At 48.6% G+C, this 18029-nt stretch overlaps 1 protein-coding gene across 2 annotated transcripts in view; it reads right to left on the bottom strand.

Moving 5' to 3' along the window:
• Positions 1-18029, bottom strand: part of XPR1 (xenotropic and polytropic retrovirus receptor 1) — a 254134-nt gene that overhangs the window by 15661 nt on the left and 220444 nt on the right. For both annotated transcript variants that reach the window (XM_077824124.1, XM_077824125.1), the window contains exon 12: positions 6866-7032. In XM_077824124.1, the coding sequence (XP_077680250.1) occupies positions 6866-7032 (167 nt within the window). The remainder of the gene's footprint in view (positions 1-6865; positions 7033-18029) is intronic.

Genomic DNA, 18029 nt, shown 5'->3' with positions numbered 1-18029 from the left:
CAGAAGAGCCAGGCGCGCACCTTCCCCAGGTCCCACCACCGCCGTGTCGAGAGAAAGGCACGCCACTGCCCTCGCCAGGCCAGCCAGAACTCCCGGAAGGACGCCACGAAGCCCACTCCTCCAACAAGCTGTTGTTAAAATGCCAATAGGCCGGCCCAGGCCTCTCTGCGCAGAGAGAGGCTGTCACTGTGGCTAAATGATGATCGGAGAACGGGGCTGGCCGAATGCTGGAGAAGTGGGCCCGTGAAAAGTAGAAGTGTGATAAATAAATGCAGTCCAACCAGGAGTGGTGCGACCGATGGGCCTCCACCCGGACAAAGGTGAACATTGAGACGTCGTCCAGGTGGCGGTTGCGCCAGACGTCCACCAGGGAGTGATGGTCTACTATCTCCCGGAAGACGTCCGCTGCAGCCGGGCACTGCTCGGTCCCTGAGTGGTCCCGCTCCTCGAGGGCAGTATTAAAGTCCCCGCCCAGGACCAGGCACTAGCGAGGATCCAAGGTGCCGAGGAAGGCAGACGCCTGCTGAAAGAAACGCAGCTGCTCCGGGCCCAAAGTCGGGGCATAGACGTTAACAAGGTTGACCACGAGCCCCTCCATACGGGCCCGGAGGTGCAGCAGGCAGCCCGGCACAGCCTCAGCAACCCCCAGCACCTCGGGCTGTAGGCCGGGGGAGAACAGGGTCGCCACTCCAGCTCTACGAACTGTGAGATGGCTAAAGTAGACCCTGTCCCCCCAGTCCAGCCGCCAGTTGTCTTCGGCAGCCAGATCCATATGGGTCTCCTACAGGAAAACCACTGAGTACCCCCCTCCCGAAGGAAGGAGAGCACCTGGCACCTGCGGAGACCCATCCTACAGCCCTGGGTGTTCAATGTTGCGATGGTGAGAGGTGCCATGAGGAGGGCTGGGGGGGGATCCTCGCCGGCAGGGACGCTTGCAGCTCCCAACGGACCGCGCAACAATCCGTGACCTACCCCGTAGGTGAGTAAGGAGTCACGGAAGTAGCGGACCCGCTGGTAGGCCACGGTGGCCTGCTTCCTGGTCCTTTTACCCTCCCCCATGAGGGCCCTTGAGGCCCGGAGGATTTGATGGAGTCCCCCCATCGCTGGAGAGCGAGCTGCACCTTGTTATGGGAGCCATGGACGTCCTCAAGGAACTCCCGCAGCTCCTCTTACAGTGTATGGGGGGCCGGGGTCACTAGCCCCTGGCTATCCTTTGGAGGGACCCACGACACAGCCCTGACGTGGCGCCTGATGGGCTGGCGCCATGCGGCTTCCCTCAAACCCTGGCTCAAGTGGGGGTGGCGGAGGGAAGATAGAAGCCCCTGGTGAGTAGGGACAGGGAAAGACAGAGGCCGCTCCCTGGGGGCTATCCTCTGGGAGTGAGGAAATGACGGCCCCGGGGGTGGCAATGGCATCACGGGAGGTGGAGGGCATAGGGACAGGGTTGGCATCAGGGGCAGGGCAGGGATCCAATGTAGGAGCAGGGCAGGGGTCGGGAGCAGAATCAGGGAGAGGGGCAGAGGCAGGATCCTGGGCCCCAGTAGCCAGGCCGCTGGAAAATGGCCCCTCTCGGGCAAGCTCAGGGATCTGGAGGGAGGGAAGGGGGCCCTCCGTGATGCCGGGCTCTGGCTCGATGGCCAGCGTAGTAGCCACGGCATTGAAAGGTGGACAGTCTTCAGTGGGGTCCCCGCCCAGGAAGGAGGTCGGTTGCCCCACACCCACGAGGGACATCGCGTGGGGCTCGGGTCCCAGCCGCATGGCACTGGCCGTCACCTCGATAGGCTCAGCAGCCAACAGCAGGGTGCCACCCACGGCCAGGCAGATGGAGGAGCCCAGGGAACCCTCGGAGGTGGGAGCGGAAACAGCAGTTAGGGGGAGGGAGCATGGAGAAGGGGGGGCCGGGGTGAGGTCGCTCAGATCGAGGCCCGCTGGCAGAGGGTCGTCCTCCCCCTGGGTGACCATGGTCAGACCCAGGGCCTCGGTCTCCTCGTAGATAGAAGGGAGCTCTCCTTCCACCACCCCGGAGTTCTCCCCACCAGTGCCTGAAGCGACGCTCGCCTCGGGGCTCACAGGGGCTCCATCGGGGCCTTGGAGGGGAGGGACTCCAATGGAGGCGTGGTACTGCTCTCCCGTGCTGCCAAGCCTTCCCCAGCCAGTACTGGTGGATGGAACGCATCTGCGGGCAAGGCAGAAGGCTCGGCATCGGTGCCCCCCTTTCTGGTCGGCTTCCGTATCAGTGGAAAGGAGCGGAGCTCGAGCTTTTCGCTTGCCCCGCTTCCCCTGGACTAGGGCCCAGCCCTCCATGGCATCATCTGGGGGCCAGCTAACAGGGGTTGGGTCGGAGGGCAGGGGCGATAGCTCAGGGACTGTGGGAGGCTGCGGTGGGGCGGCATGAGGGAGGGAAGATTCCCCCTGGGGGGGGCACTCTCCCATGCTTGGCGGTATCCCTGCTGCACCCTCCTCTAGGGGTCCCGCCAGATTGCAGGCAGCAGAGGCAGGGCTCTCCCACTCGTCTGGGCGTGCTGGGGGAAGTACCCCTTGGGCCCGAGTGGGAGCACTGGTGGACTGAGAAGGAGGAGGGGCGGCGCCGGGCAGCCTGGGGCACCGGCAATGACAGGGCCGGCACCCTGCTGGGGCTTGGGAGTCCCAGTTGCCCCCCCTTGCCGGGCCAGGGGGCAGTCCCTCCAGACGTGCCCCATCGCCCAGCAGAGATAGCACCGGGCCTCCCCTGTGGAATAATGCACCCGGTAATGGGCCCCCTGGTAGGGAACCAGGAATGACCCCTAGAGCACCTCTGTCACATGCCGCCGCCGGTGGTAGAAGCTGCACTTGCTGGCGGAACGAGAGGATGTGATGGAAGGCGGGGTCTTTGCAGCCCAACGGGAAAGGGCTGACAAAGGAGATGGGTTTCCCGAGGGTAGAGAGGGCAGGTAACAGGGCGGCATAGGGAAGAAAGGGAGGGACAGAGGTCAGGACCGGGCGGACGCCCAGGTCCTCTAGCAGCTCCAGGGGGACAAACCCCGCCCCCGCTGCCAGGCCCTTCTCCACCGCCTCCTGGGCGGCGGCCTCCGATGCTAAGACGACAACGACCTTGCCATACATTTTGGAGGCTGCCACAATGGCCGTGGGCCCCACCACCCTTGCCAACGCCTGCACATAGGTCTCCACATGGGGTGACGTGGGCACCAGGAGGCAACGGACGTCGTGCTTCCTGGTCATGGTGGGAAAGGGGTCCCAGCCGCTATAGATGGTAGCGGAGGCGGTGGGTGGGAGAGATGGCGTAGCGGCAGGCGGGGGGGCTGCTGCCACCTGGGCGTATGCCCTGGGTGCCGGGGGAGGGGCACCCACAGAGCTGGTGGAGGGAACAGCAGGGAGGGACGCCATGGATAGTGGTGGGGCCGTGGCAGTGGGGGTGCCCCTGCCATGGAGGGCCTGGTCTTTTTAGCAGGGCCCTTCCCCTTCTTCTTACCCTGGCCCTTCCTGCCGGCTGGGGGGGCTCCCCCCGAATCTGAGGGGGCGAGGGACGTGGCAGCAGCGGAGGTCACCCCGGTGCCTGCCACTGCCAGCACCCCAGCGGGGGCGGTGGCAGGTGGTTTGGCAGCGGCGGTTGAGGTAGAGGCTTGTGGGGGTAATGGAGGGTCAGGTGGGGGAGGGGCAGCTGGGGCTGCTGGAGGAGCCCCACCCACTGTGTCCCCCACCATAATGAGCAGGGAGGGAGGGAAAAACACCACAGAGAGGAGGGGAAGGGGGAGACAGGTCGACCACTCCTCCCCGCTAGGCTGCAGGCAGGGGAGGAGGGCGTCAAAAGGGGTGGGCTGGACAGGGGGGCTATCAAGTGTTCGTGGGGGGCAGCCACTGACTCAGGATGGGAATCTGGCTCCTCTAGCTGCACTAGGGGAGGGGGATCATAACATTAGGGGGGTGCAGTGAGACGGGGCAAACTCAAACGGGGAAGAGCACAAGCACATGGGAGGGGGCATGGGCACACTGAGTAAGGGGCCAATCAGGGCAGGGGAACCACGTGGGGAGAGGGGGAGAACCAGGCTGGAGGCAGGACAGGGAACCAAGGGGCTAGCAACAGAGGCTGGGGCGGGGCAAACAAACAAAAGCCGCAGAGGGAAAACGGCGAGGCAGGCAAACAAACTGAAGCTAGCAAGGTGCTGGGGTAAAAGGGGGGGGGGCAAAAGGCTGCAAGGGGCAAAATGGGGCAGGTAGCAAGGGACAAAGCTGAGGGCTTGCTGAAGGTGGTCAGTTTAAGGGGGTGGGGGCATGTGCGCTCACGTGCGCTTGCACAAAAGAGTCAGTATGGGCTGGCTGCTGCTTCAGGCCCAAAAAGGTGGAGAAATGGCACGGCCAGCCAAGCAAGCAGCAGAGTCCCAGAGGCAGGAGCTTGAGGCAGATAGTAAGTGTCCACTGGGGGTGGTGGAGGGGGCAGCGACGACAGTGGTGGTGGGGGATTGGGGGGACACACGGATGGACTTGGGGGGGCAGGCTCCACGCCACACCCCATGTCCCCACAAACACACTCAAAACCCTCACCACAAGAGCACAGTTCAAAAGTTACTCAGCCTTAAGGCCCCCTCCACAGTGGTCTGCAGAGTCCCTGTGCGCTCCCCCAGCAGCAGATAGCTTCTTCCCCTCCTCCTTCGGGGTCCAGCAGCTCCCAGGCAGCAAAGGCAGCAGCAGCTCCAGGCAGCAGCCCGGTGGCCAGGCAGGCAGATAGGACCCCTCACAGGTGGTGATGATGGTTGTGTCTGCAGCAGCAATGGCTGGGGCCCCTCACTCCCCCGTTCTGGGGAGCGGGCCAGCAGGCCCCCCCGCAAGGGAGCTGCAGTTGGAGCAGTAGCAGCACCTGAGGGTGGGGGGGTCCAGCAGCCGGCCAGCCACCAGGTAGCAAAGAAGGGGGATGGTTTCTGGCCCAGCCAGGGGAGCAGCTGGAGCAGCAACAGCAGTAGCAGCAGGGAGAGCCCAGGGCCTAGGAGCAGCAGCCCTCTCCCTCCTCCTCTCTCCAGGCCAGAGGGCTACAGAAGAGTGATCAAAGGCAGATATATTAGCCCCAGGTTAAGCAGGTCCCTTTTCCCTGGGTAAGGGAACAGGGAAGGTTTCAGAACAATCAGGAACCTTCTGGAGACAATTAAGACTGACAGGCTGATTAGAACACCTGCAGCCAATCAAGAAGCTGCTAGAATCAATTAAGGCAGGCTAATCAGGGCACCTGGATTTAAAAAGCTCACTTCAGTTTGTGGTGTGTGTGTGAGGAGCTGGGAGCAAGAGGCGCTAGGAGCTGAGAGTGAGAACGCGGACTGTTGGAGGACTGAGGAGTACAAGCATCATCAGACACCAGGAGGAAGGTCCTATGGTGAGGATAAAGAAGGTGTTGGGAGGAGGCCATGGGGAAGAAGCCCAGGGAGCTGTAGCTGTTGCACAACTGTTCCAGGAGGCACTCTAAACAGCTGCATACCACAGGTCCCTGGGCTGGAACCCAGAGTAGAGGGCAGGCCCAGGTTCCCCCCAAAACCTCCCAACTCCTGGTCAGACACAGGAGGAGTTGACCTGGATTGTGGGTTCATGAAAATGGCCAAACTCAGGGCTGCTGTGAAGCTCCAAGGCGAGCAAATCCGCCAATAAGCACAAGATCCACCAAGGTAGAGGAGGAACTTTGTCACAAGACCTTTTATGTCTTCCTGCCTCTGCTTTTCAATAGTGGGAGGAAAGGGGGCAACCATCTACAAATAACTGAAGGGTGTAAACATTAACGAGAAAGGAATTACTTAGGATGGTATAACTGGGAATATAACAAGGATCAACAAGATGAAATTAAAAGGCAAGTTTAGGTCCTGATGGATACCGCTAAGCACAATTCTCCAGCTTCAGTGTGCTGGGCCCATGCACACCTGAGTGAAATACACGTCTGCAACCACTGGGGGAGCAAACAGCTAAGCATATCTCTCTATCAGTGTTATAGAGGGCAGACAATTTATGAATTTACCCTGAATAAGCTTCATACTGAGTAAAACAGATTTGGGGTTTGGTTCCCATTTGGAACTGGGTGTCTGGGTGCTGGAGAGGTAACCTGCTGAGCTCTTTTTAGTTAAGCCTGCAGCTTTGGGGGCACGGACCAGACCCTGGGTCTGTGTTGCAGCAGGCTAGCGTGTCTGGCTCAACAAGACAGGGTTCTGGAAGTCCCAAGCTGGCAGGGAAAACGGGCTCAGAGGTAATGTCAGCACATCAGGTGACAGTCCCAAGGGGGTCTCTGTGACTGAACCCATCACAATGGGTATTACTTTTTTGGTCTCTGTAGGGCACTGGCTTCCTCCGGGTCTGGGCCTTGCATCCAGCTGCCCCCTTCCCCTAAGCCCCCACCCTGTTCCACCTCTTCCCGCCCCTGCTCTGCCCCAGACTCCAACCCCCCAGTACTTCTCCCAAGTCCCCACCCTGCCCCTTCCCGCCCATTTCCATCCTCTCCCCTAAGTGTGTTCCCCCCAGCACCTCCAGCATACTGCGAAACAGCTGACTGCGGCAGGTGGTAGGCACTGGGAGGAAGGGGAAGGAGTTGATCGGCAGGGTCGCTGGTGGGCGGGAGACACTGTGGAGGAAGGGGAAGGGAGAAGCTGGCTGCCAGTGGGTGCTAAGCACCCTTTAATTTTTTTCCTGTGATTTTTTCCAGAGTCAGCACCTATGGCTTTCAATAATCATAAAAAAGATGGGACTGTCTCTTTGGTAATGGACAGATTATACTGTCAGAACTTCTGACACACTGCATTTAAGACACTCCAGCAACCAATCAGAATGTGCCTTTAATCCCAAGTGTTTTGTTAAAACATTGGCAGACCCTCCCCAAAATGACAAAAGGCTGTGTACTCACTTTCTGTGGGTAGACGATCTCTTCCCGAAGGAAGGTATTTTCACCAGCATTCTTGTCAAAGAGACCCCAGTCCATCTTCAGGTCCCAAATAAGAGTGTAGCAGGAGCTGATTAAATAGAAGACAATCCACAGGTAGAAGAACACTTGGGTGTCACTGTGGTTTTGAGCTGTAAGAGAGAAACAACAGCATGACTCTGCATAATTTTAAACATTTCTTATAGCAGCACCAAAACTGACCACCAAAACTCCACATGACTGATGGTAGTTCCCCTTTTAACCAAGCTCCCTGTCCCACCAGGCTAAATAAACTCTCTGAAAGCCTTATCAGAGGCATCTTTAAGTTACAGTTTGAATTCCTCCTCAAGCTCACTTCAATATCTTGTGCTTGATATGGAAATAATTGTTTAAATTTGCCTTGTTTGGGAAACTTGCTAGTTTGTAGGTATATTATTGTAAATAAGTTCTTTCACTCCAGCATAGGACTGACTATATTGATTCCTCAACCCTACTGTATTCTCTTATCTTTTATATTTGTCACACTCTTAATACTCTTCTAGGGAAGAAAATAAATTGTACTGTTTATTTTGTTTTTGAATTAGTACCTAAATTTGGGCTCATAAAGAGTTCATAAAAATAAAACATGTTATTGGATTGTACAGCTGAGACTTTTGCACCATCTTGCTATCAGGTGTCATTTTGCACAGTGAATGCAACTGCTTATTCATTGATTCTTTACTAACAAACCCAATAAAAATGTTCCCAATACAAAAGTGACTCTACAATAATATAACAAACTGTGATGGTGCATTTTCCAGGTATGTGGCTTTAAAACAATAAAAATTCCTAGAGCTGCCTCCTGATCACAAAAACGGCAATAGTTCAATTTGTCCTCTTTCTTATTTTCATTTTCATTTTAATAGTTGTGATATTAACTATTGTGTATATATGTGAGGTAACACAATACAATTACTAGGGGTGAAAATGAGAGGTATAGTGTAATAGTACATTCATTCCATTATGCCTTTCAGACTTTTGGGACATGATGTGCAGGATATAAGTCAAATACACACTCATCCTCTTCACAACACCCCCCCAACCTACCTACTAAAGCCTATCTGCAGTGGAGTCTAAAATTAATAGCGCAAAAGTATATAAAAGTGATATTCTTCAGTCTTTTGCTTAGACTAGCTTTCTTGCTTTTGTGTAAAATAAGAAACATTTGTGTAGCATTTTTCATACTCCTAACAATTTTAAATTAATCTTCAGCCAACAAGGCTTTCCAGGAGAGACCAAGGGGCAGGTTTGGTAACATCCCCTCCTCACCACTTCAGAAGGTATCACAGGCTCCACTACCTGGAGGCACGCAGAAAAAATTCCTCAACCTAGCAGATGAAGTGAGAAGGTGCAACTAATATTGGTGCGACATACTGCCTTCCCCTCTCCATGCTTCCAAAGTCTGATTCACCCAGAGTAGGCAAATGGGTGAGTCTATAGTGCAGATTTTGAATGTTACGAACTACAGCCCAGATCAACCTTTACATGGGAACAGTCCACATCAGAAGTGGCTGCAAGCTCCGCCTTAGAGTTTCCATTGCATTATTCCAGAATGAGACCGTGACTTAAAGCAGTTGCTCCTCTGCCATGTACATTGGCCAAACCGGACAATCTCTACGCAAAAGAATAAATGGACACAAATCTGACATTAGGAATTATAACGTTCAAAAACCAGTAGAACACCACTTCAACCTCTCTGGTTACTCAATAACAGACTTAAAAGTGGCAATTCTTCAACAAAAAAACTTCAAAAACAGACTCCAACGTGAAACTACAGACCTGGAATTAATTTGCAAACTGGACACCATCAAATTAGGCCTGAATAAAGACTGGGAGTTGATGGGTCATTACAAAAACTAATTTCTCCATACTAATTTTCTCCTACTGTTACTCACACCTTCTTGTCAACTGCCTGAAATGGGCCACCCTCATTACTACTATAAAAATGATTTTTTCCTCCCTTGGTATTCTACTATTAATTGAATTGTCTCATTAGATTGACCTCGCACTTGGTAAAGCTAGTCCAATCTTTTCATGTACTATGTGTATATATATACACACAACTGCTACTGTATTTTCCACTCCATGCATCTGATGAAGTGGGTTCTAGCTCATGAAAGCTTATGCCCAAATAAATTTGCTTGTCTCTAAGGTGCCACAAGGACTCTTCTTTTTTTTTTTTTTTTAAAGCAGTTGGTCCACCAAGATCTGTAGGGACCAGGGCCAAATATGCTGAGATTGTGCATTCAAACAGGTTCTCAGCTATGTTTAGTCCCCGCGCCCCAACTGGATACCAAGGGTCAGCCTACGCAAGGCTTCCCCACAGCTTTGGGGAGTAGAAAGTAGTAATGCTTTTGGGATTATTATTTATGCAGGTTTTTATCGTGACACCAATTTAACCATAAATTGCTTTATTAAATCCAAAGGCCAAATGGTATTTACATAATTGCTATAAACATGCCCAAAAACCTAAATAAGCTATTTACTACATTCATAACAAAACATTGATAAAAGAAAAGTAGTACTTGTGGCATCTGAGAGACTAAAAAGTTATTGGTTTCAGAGTAACAGCCGTGTTAGTCTGTATTCGCAAAAAGAAAAGGAGTACTTGTGGCACCTTAGAGACTAACCAATTTATTTGAGCATAAGCTTTCGTGAGCTACAGCTCACTTCATCGGATGCATCTTTTTTTTCTAAAAAAGGTTATTAGAGCATAAGTCTCTCAGGTGCCACAAGTACTCCTTTTCCTTTTACAGATACAGACTAACACGGCTGCTACTCTGAAAACATTGATAAGTATTAGATCAAAGTACTTACAAATGGGCTAAACTCAGGGATGCTTAGACCTATATTGGTCAGCTCCAACTTGGTCAGGCAGGTATCAGCAATGAACCCTTTCCAAGTTTACTTTTTTATACCCTTTAACAAACAAGTGATGTCACGGCCAACTACTGACTCCAGCTAAAAACCAATTTGAGACAGTTCACCCTTATTTCTAGCCTTAATCCAGATAAGATTTATAACCTTCTTTCTCCCCAAAGACTTTCCTTTCTATCTCTTTCCCTCCTTTTCATTGACCAACAGTTCTTCTGTTGCACTTGGGTTCACGTAGGCCCTAATTTTTGAGATAACATTAGCATGTGGGTTGGGAAGGTCTATGTTAGCTCTTAAGACAGATTTGCTTTGTCTTGTTTAAAACCATCTGCAGTCACCCCTATCAGTCAGAGGCCTTCTTTTTAGAAACTTCCCCTTATTTCATTAGCTATTCTTTGAACCAGATATCCTCTCTACTTCATTCCTTCTGGCCTTATAACTCATTACTTTCAAGGCCTCTCTTTTACTTGCTAATTAGGGCCTTTCTTTACACTACATTTCTTTAACCAAACTAAAGCTAACTTTAATTCTCTAATTTTATATTTATTCTACAGATGCCATGGAGAAAACATTCTTCAGACAAGCCCTCTTTTCATATACAGAGCTTGAGCCATGCAGTGCACTTGCAGGATTACATTTGTAAGATGCAAGGAAGGGGAGACAATGCCACAGAGCTATTCTGTACTCCCAAACTGCCTTTGGAACCCTCTGATCATGGAGGGGGATGATCTGGCCTTAGATTTCTATTTCTCAGAAATAACATAGAATTGCACCAAGTCCGTGAAGCTAGAGCTGATGAAACTGCACCTAAGCAGACAGTTGCACAGCAAGGTGATGTCAAGTTTTAATGTTGCTTAAAGCTAAATTGCCTTAAGAAGAGTTACTGAGGTCAATTATTGAGAGAAAAGGAGTATAGGAGAGAATTCAATTAAAAACTCTTGGTGCATTAGCAATCAAGCTAAAAGGGATGTGCTAATTTCCAGTTACTCATCCTGGCTTCTGTTCCCTTTCTCTCCCCACCCCAGGAGTATTCTTTTCAGTGGCACTTTGGATCAATCTGCATACTTTCCCCTCCCCCATTTTCTTTCTAGATCATTGATTGTGTAAGGTGTTTTGCTCCTGAAAATTTCATTACAAATACAAATCATTCCCCAGTATCAGACTTCAAACAAAAACAGTCTATTGTCCTCACTCTGCCTTTTGGTCTCTTCTCTTAATCATTTGTCCTCCTTTCCACTTCTATTTCTCTCTCTTCCCCATGATTCTGTTTGACACCCTCCTTCCGTCTCATGTGTCCTCATTGGTATTCAGGTGGTGTAACCGAGAGATTACTGCTCTAGGCAAGCAATTATATCTCAATCTCCACTGGCTAGTCCTAGTGGCCCTCTTCAATGCTGCACGGAAGGTTGGAAAAAAATCAAGGCATTGATATTCTGCCCAGAGATTCCATCTACTATATGCCTGACACTTCGACAGAAATAATACATGCTGGGTATGTTTATAGTAATGTCAGGGTCTATTTAAACAAAAACAGTTTCACCCAGCGGTACTTCTTCACATAACGAAGTGCTGGAAACTGCCAGAAAGCTGTTAGGAAGACAGAGATTCAGGAAGAGACAGTGTCCTAGAACCTGCTCCCTCATCTCTCACTTCTCCTGATATTATGGAAAAGATGGATTCCATTACCTCCCTTGGACTGCAGACCCTTTTTGGCCTGATGAAGCCTTCAATCCGCCCAAGGTAGGAACACGTAAGAGACAACTCTCCACCTGCCATAACTCAAACACAGGACACAGACAATTTGGGAAAAGACTAAAAACAAGGGTCAAGAAGAAAATTCGTGCCAGAAGCTTAAAACAAAGATCAGGAGTGATGGTCTTTTGGTGGAACACAGGTAGAATTTGGGTGCAATTTGGCTCCTATGGGGCACAAAAAGGCAGCTCCACTGACACATCGCCCCTAAGGTCCATTGGAGAGAAGTAGCAGAGCCTTCCCCCTGCCCCTTTTGCTGCAGATCTCAGGAACTCTGCAGGACAGGGGCATTTGAAGTTTCTGCGATGGAGTGGAGAAAAGGGCTCTCAGTCTCAAATGTAAAAGGGGGACAGTCTGCTTTTACCAATAGAGAGGCCCTGTATAGCATTTCTGCTAGAAATCAAAACTTCTGCTGCTTGTCACCTACAGAAATACTGAAACCACCTTCAAGAGAGCTCAAAGATGGGAAGTGAGACCTGGAGAAGCAAGTCAGGCAGCCTGGAGATCCTTTGGCTTAGAAGCTCTGGAGGGCAACAACACAGAGAGCATCCCCTGACCACAATGAGTTGCTCAAATATGCATGCTTGAAGAGGTAAATGGCACAGGAAACAGTTTAGCATTTCAGCATATAAAGCTGTAAGAACATCGTTGTTAGGGGGCTTATTCCTTCACCCACTCACTTCCCTGGTCCTTCTCGTATGAACAGAGAGCAACAATACCCGAAGTCCAAAGGTGCAAACAATTCGATGTTTATTGGGGTGAGCTTCCAGCAAGCATGATTTCAGTTTCCTTCCTTAGTATCCTCCTTCCCAGCTCTGACACCACAGAGCCTTACACCTGTGTCCCTGTTCCCATTCCTGCCCTTAGCCAAACATGATTCCAATTTCCTGAGCCCCATTCCCTGTTCCCATTTCCCCTTTTAGCAAAACATGATTCCAATTTCCTTACCCCTATTCCCTGTTCCCATCTCCCACCCCCACTCCCCCCCACACCCACCAAAGCAACAATCTAATCCCCCAGAGCCATCCCAAGGCTCAGTGTTCCCATCAATCGTGCCTGAAACGCTGGATTTCTATGGATCTTCACATTAGCAAAACTGCAACTTCTGTAAAGCCAAGGGTTGCCCAATCTCTCAGTGCCATGTAGCAGCACTTGTGTTACCTGCCTCCTTTTGCTGTGGAAAGTTAAGGAAATGTGTGTTTAAAATACACACAGAAAATGAGAAACACAAATATCCTGAAATCTAAAAGCACCTCAAGGGACACAGGATATCTGACTAGCATTTTGAGAGAATAATAAAATATCTGCAAATTATAACTCATTCTAAACACAGACCAAAAAAAAGGGCCATTTTCCACTGCAGAGCCACACAGTTAATACCACAGTGAATGTAGTTAATATTGACTTTGCTTTAGTGAATGCTATTTGTTTACCCTCCTGAATTATCCTGCAGAATGTAAACACTATATTTTATTCAATGCCATCCATGGGTTACAGAAGAACTGGCTCGGAATACAATGGCCATGGATAAGCATTCCTCGTGCATTTGCCATTGCAGCTAGCTGTGGTTTCTGCTGATGGTGAAAACTGTGATAAAAGCAGCAAGAAGTCTGGGGTTATCAGAAAACCTTCTAAATCTAAGGTAAGCACTGCTGCATGGTACAAGACTGACTGCTGTAAGACTTCTGCCACCTGCTTGAATTAAAAGCCTTCAATCATCAAGAGGTGCCAAACTTGACCTGGTCTAAGTGTAAGGATAAGGCCTTTGTCTGTAGCCATATTGAAAGGCCTAAAGCCTAGGTCTTCGTCTGCAGCCAGGTTAAAAGAGCAGCAGCCATTAGCTGAGAAGCAGGAAGTCATATCCTCACATTTCATCTAAATTACATTAAAACAATGTAATATCAGGCTGTTAAGAAGGAGACCCCATCCTAATGGCACCAACTATCACCAGATAAAGAAACAGATCTTAAGGTGGTTAAAGAAAACTTAGTTTGATAGCATTCTGTCTGTCAAGAAATCATTTATCAATAATTGTGGTTGTGAAATCCTCATTTCTTTATTGTTTTGTCATTATGGTCCCCACTTCCCTATTGTTTGTCTGTATAATCTCTGTCCGGTTCTTTAATTTTTTTCTGTCGGTTACATAATTAATTTTGCCATGTGTAAATTAATTAAGGTGGTGGGGTAGGATTGGTTAGAGAATTTTGTTACAATGCCAGGATTGGTTAGTAAAATTTTTAGTATAATGATTGGTTAAAGTATAGCAAAGCCAGGCTCAAGTTTCACTATATATAAACTGGGGTCCAAAAGGATGTTCTTTGGGGGAACCAGCTCCAGGACACAGCCCCAAGAACAGAGTTGCCAAACCTCAACACTCTGACAATGACACCGTGCAGAAACTGGAGTCCCCCAGATGGACCTGATCCTGACTGGCCATCAAGAAAAGTTCATGTGTCTTACTGGGAGTGGTGAGCATTGTATGTGTAGCGTGTGCATTCTGGTTTTGGTGATTGTTGATAAATAGAGAATATTACTGTATGGGGCTCTTTCACTCCGAAAAGACCCCGTAAACCTACAAAAGATTAAGCCCTGAGTCCACAGGGAGGTGTTTGCCCAGAGCCCACAGAGGAGTAAAGTTAGGTGTCTTTTGCTGGAGCCCTAGGAACTGGTAAAGGTGGGTGCCCTAGAGGGTGAGTAACAGATAATTTTTATGCAGGTAACAAAGGTAGATTATTAGGATTTCCACTGTAAATTTGAGCAGAACTATAGTGTCACAATCCAAAATAAAAAGCTCATTTGCAATATACTAGGGACTGGATATACAAAACCCATCCTAAGTTAACTACTGACTAGTTAGCCACTGAATGGCATGCCTCCATTAAACCATCTGTTCCATAATGCAATGGGGTGAATGTGACAAGCAGAAATGACTCATCTACTTGAGAACCACTGTCAGAATCACAGCTAATGCAACCCACAAATGCATTTATGGTCAATCCTTAACTATCTGAGATCAGTTTTATGGATCTCATAACAAACAGGCATATTGGTGAGGAAATGGTAGGAAAGTACTAGCTCAGCACAAGGGGATACCTGTCTCTGTTCAGCACTGACCAATGGCAGTGCTTCCACACAAAACTGGAGTTTGCTGCTTTTGCCCACAAACCAAACATTCCTATGTAGTTTATAGGCTGTACTCCTTTTTATCTCACTGGTATGCTCTGTAAAATATGAGCATTTTACATTGCAAACATCTTCTCTGTAAGATCCTGCAAACCTTTTTCTACAGTTCCAAGGCACAATTTATTACAATATAGCAAGATGCATTGCAATTTCCAGGAGACCATTCTTATTAGCTCTCTTGCAGGCTTGCTGTGTGATTCTGGGAAAGTCATTTAGCTTCTTTGTGCATCAGATTCTGTACAATGGGGATAATCCTAATTTATCTTTGTAAAGCATTGTTATGCTTGGATGAAAAGTACTATGTAAGTGTGGGTTATCTTTGGTGGGGTAGAACAAACATTTGTGTAGGTTATTTTAAGCCTTCACAATTATTTTGCCACTTATGTCTATAAAAGAGCATTTCTTCCAACTATGTTAATTACAGCGAAGAGAGAATAAGATGCTGCAATATCTGTCACATTTGATTTGATCTCTCTTCCGGTGACTTCTCAAGCACCTCTATGAAGTGCGATCTACTGGTGTTCAGCTTGTTCCTTGGGGAGGATGTATTTACCAGTCCATCCACTTTTCAGAATGATGATCAGGTCTTACTAATTAGAAGTAAACATTGTGGTGAACCAGCACCTCTACTGGGAATGCAAATTTAAGGTTTGTGGATAGATGCAATAATCAATTACACCACAGAGTTTTGGAAGAGCTTTGAAACCCCAAAATAAAGAATCCCACAGAAATAACACCACAACATCCAATTAACCAAATAAAAATTATTTAAATATAGGGTTGTATTTTTTCTTAGAGTGTTGCAGCACCACGTAAAACTGCAGTTGTGTATTTGAAAGGAAAGCTACTTACTTGTGATATAGTAAATTGCTCTTCTTAAAGAGTTACATAAAAATCAGACCTTTCCAACCCTAATTGCCCATGAAATGAAAGATCAGCAGATCATCCTTTCTGCTCACATATTTTTCATTAATACTCTCACTTAGCTGGTCACCATTAACTGAAGACAATATTAAGCAATATAAACAGTATTATTCCGCTGCTCTTGAAATTACGGCTATTAAAATTCATCTGCCTTAAGAGGGCGAGCTTTAGGACCAACAAGAATCAATACGGACAGGAGGATACAGAGGTATCTTCTTCTCCATCATCTGGGTTCTGTCACTGTAAAGTGTCCTATTTGATCACGCTGACAGACCTATAAAATTTGGGAAAATTTCTTTGTCCATATCCAAGCTGTGCTGTCATGCAGGATGCAGTGGCAGTTCCCGAGACACTACTTATGAATGTCTCTGGCAGAGGTTTTCTCTACCAAGTATATGCTGCAGCCTCAGTCATCTCACTTTTTCCATTTGAACAGTACATGCTGTGGACAAGTGAAACCTGCAGGCTCCCTGAACAGATGTGAACACTTAGAAGATCCTGCTGTAGCCTGAACAAAATCCTGCTGCCTTGTTGCTCATCCTCTCCAGTTCTACTCTTAAGACTCTTTAGCACGACGTCACCAGAAATGGTGACCAAACCGGTAGAGACCTAGCAATTTGGTTTTCAGAAGTCATGCTAGCTAGTCTACAGTCCTAGTGACGACAGCATTGTCAAAGCTGTTGCTAGGTCAAAAGACATAACGTTTCCCTATGGCAATGTCTCAGATTCTCCACTAATGACATTGACACTGCTCTGAGTGAGAGGATCAGAAAGACTAGCTAATGAACACAACTCGTTACGTAAGCCCCCCTGGGCATGGGAGAACTGGGTTTCAGACAAAATCCATCCTTGCTCACAGCAATTATTGTGCGACACATTATGGATTTTGGCTCCAAATTACCCCTCCCTTCTGACCCAGGTGGAGTTGCAAGTATGCTACATTACAATGAACCAGATGAAAGGAACAAGTACCAAAAAAGAAGTTAGTAAATCTTATCATAAAGTATATATTACTCCAAGAGGTCACTAACTTCTGCATCAGGCACTAGCGATAATATAAATCAATCTCTGATTTATCTGAGTACTAACAGTTCTAAATAGAAGGGAAGATACAAGACAGACAGATGGGAGGCCTTGGAAAACAGGATTACGGGGACAGCAAGTCAAGGAACAGGATCTCACAAGTGCAGTTGACTAGGTTTTTTTTATTAAAAATGGTCTAGGATAGAAAACATACTCTTCAGATCATATTTTCTATAATTTTTATCCTTTTCTTAGTAATGGCATCCTTCCAGTTCTCCCAGCCCCCCAGCATATACACGAAATAATCCTCAGTTTGGGATATCAGTTATTGTGTAGGAGAACACCTTGCTTTCTTTAGAAACTGTTCTCTGTACAGATAATAAAGAAAATATCAAAGCCATTATACAAAACCATGGTATGCCCACACTTCGAATTCTGTGTGCAGTTCTGATAGCCGTATCTCAAAAAAGATGTGCTAGAATTGGAAAAGCTACAGAGAAGGACAACTAAAATTATTAAGGGTATGGAACAGCTTCCATATGAGGAGAGATTAAAAAGACTGGAACTGTTCAACTTCAAAAAGAGATGACAAAGTGGGGGATCTAACAGAGGTCTATGTAATGATTAACCGTGTGGAGACAGTGCATAGGGAAGTGTTATTAACGTAAGAAAAAAAGGTTACTTACCTTCTTGTAACTGTTGTTCTTCGAGATGTGTTGTTCACGTCCATTCCACATTAGGTGTGCGCGCGTCGTGTGCACGAGCATCAGAAACTTTTTCCGTAGCGGCTCCCGTCGGGTGAGCCGTGCATATATACCCCTGCCGCCCGACCCCCTCCAGTTCCTGCTTGCTGGCGACTCCGACAGAGAGGTAGGAGGGTGGGTGGTGGAATGGACGTGAACAACACATCTCGAAGAACAACAGTTATGAGAAGGTAAGTAACAGTTTTTTCTTTGAGTGTTTGTTCATGTTCATTCCACATTAGGTGAATCACAAGCTTACCTCTGGAGGAGGGTAGGAGTCACGGAACAACTGATTGGAGGATCGCTCTGCCAACTACTGCGTCCTCTCTGGCCTGCTGGTTGACCGCGTAGTAGGTCGTGAAGGTGTGCACAGAGGACCAAGTGGCTGCTCTGCAGATCTCCTGGATCGGGACCTGTGCCAGGAAAGCTGTGGAAGTCGCTTGTGCCCTGGTCGAGTGGGCCGTGACTGCCGGGGCCAGAACACCTGCGAGCTCATAGCACACCCGGATGCAGCTTGTAATCCAAGATCTGTTGCGCCAACACCAGGAGACCTTTCATCCTCTCAGCTACGGCCACGAACAGCTGCGCGGATTTACTAAAGGGTTTGGTGC

Source organism: Eretmochelys imbricata, chromosome 8, assembly GCF_965152235.1.
Source record: "Eretmochelys imbricata isolate rEreImb1 chromosome 8, rEreImb1.hap1, whole genome shotgun sequence".
NCBI lineage: Eukaryota > Metazoa > Chordata > Testudines > Cheloniidae > Eretmochelys > Eretmochelys imbricata.
The sequence above is the reverse complement of the archived record's forward strand: the minus strand, read 5'-3'. Positions and strand labels throughout refer to the sequence as shown.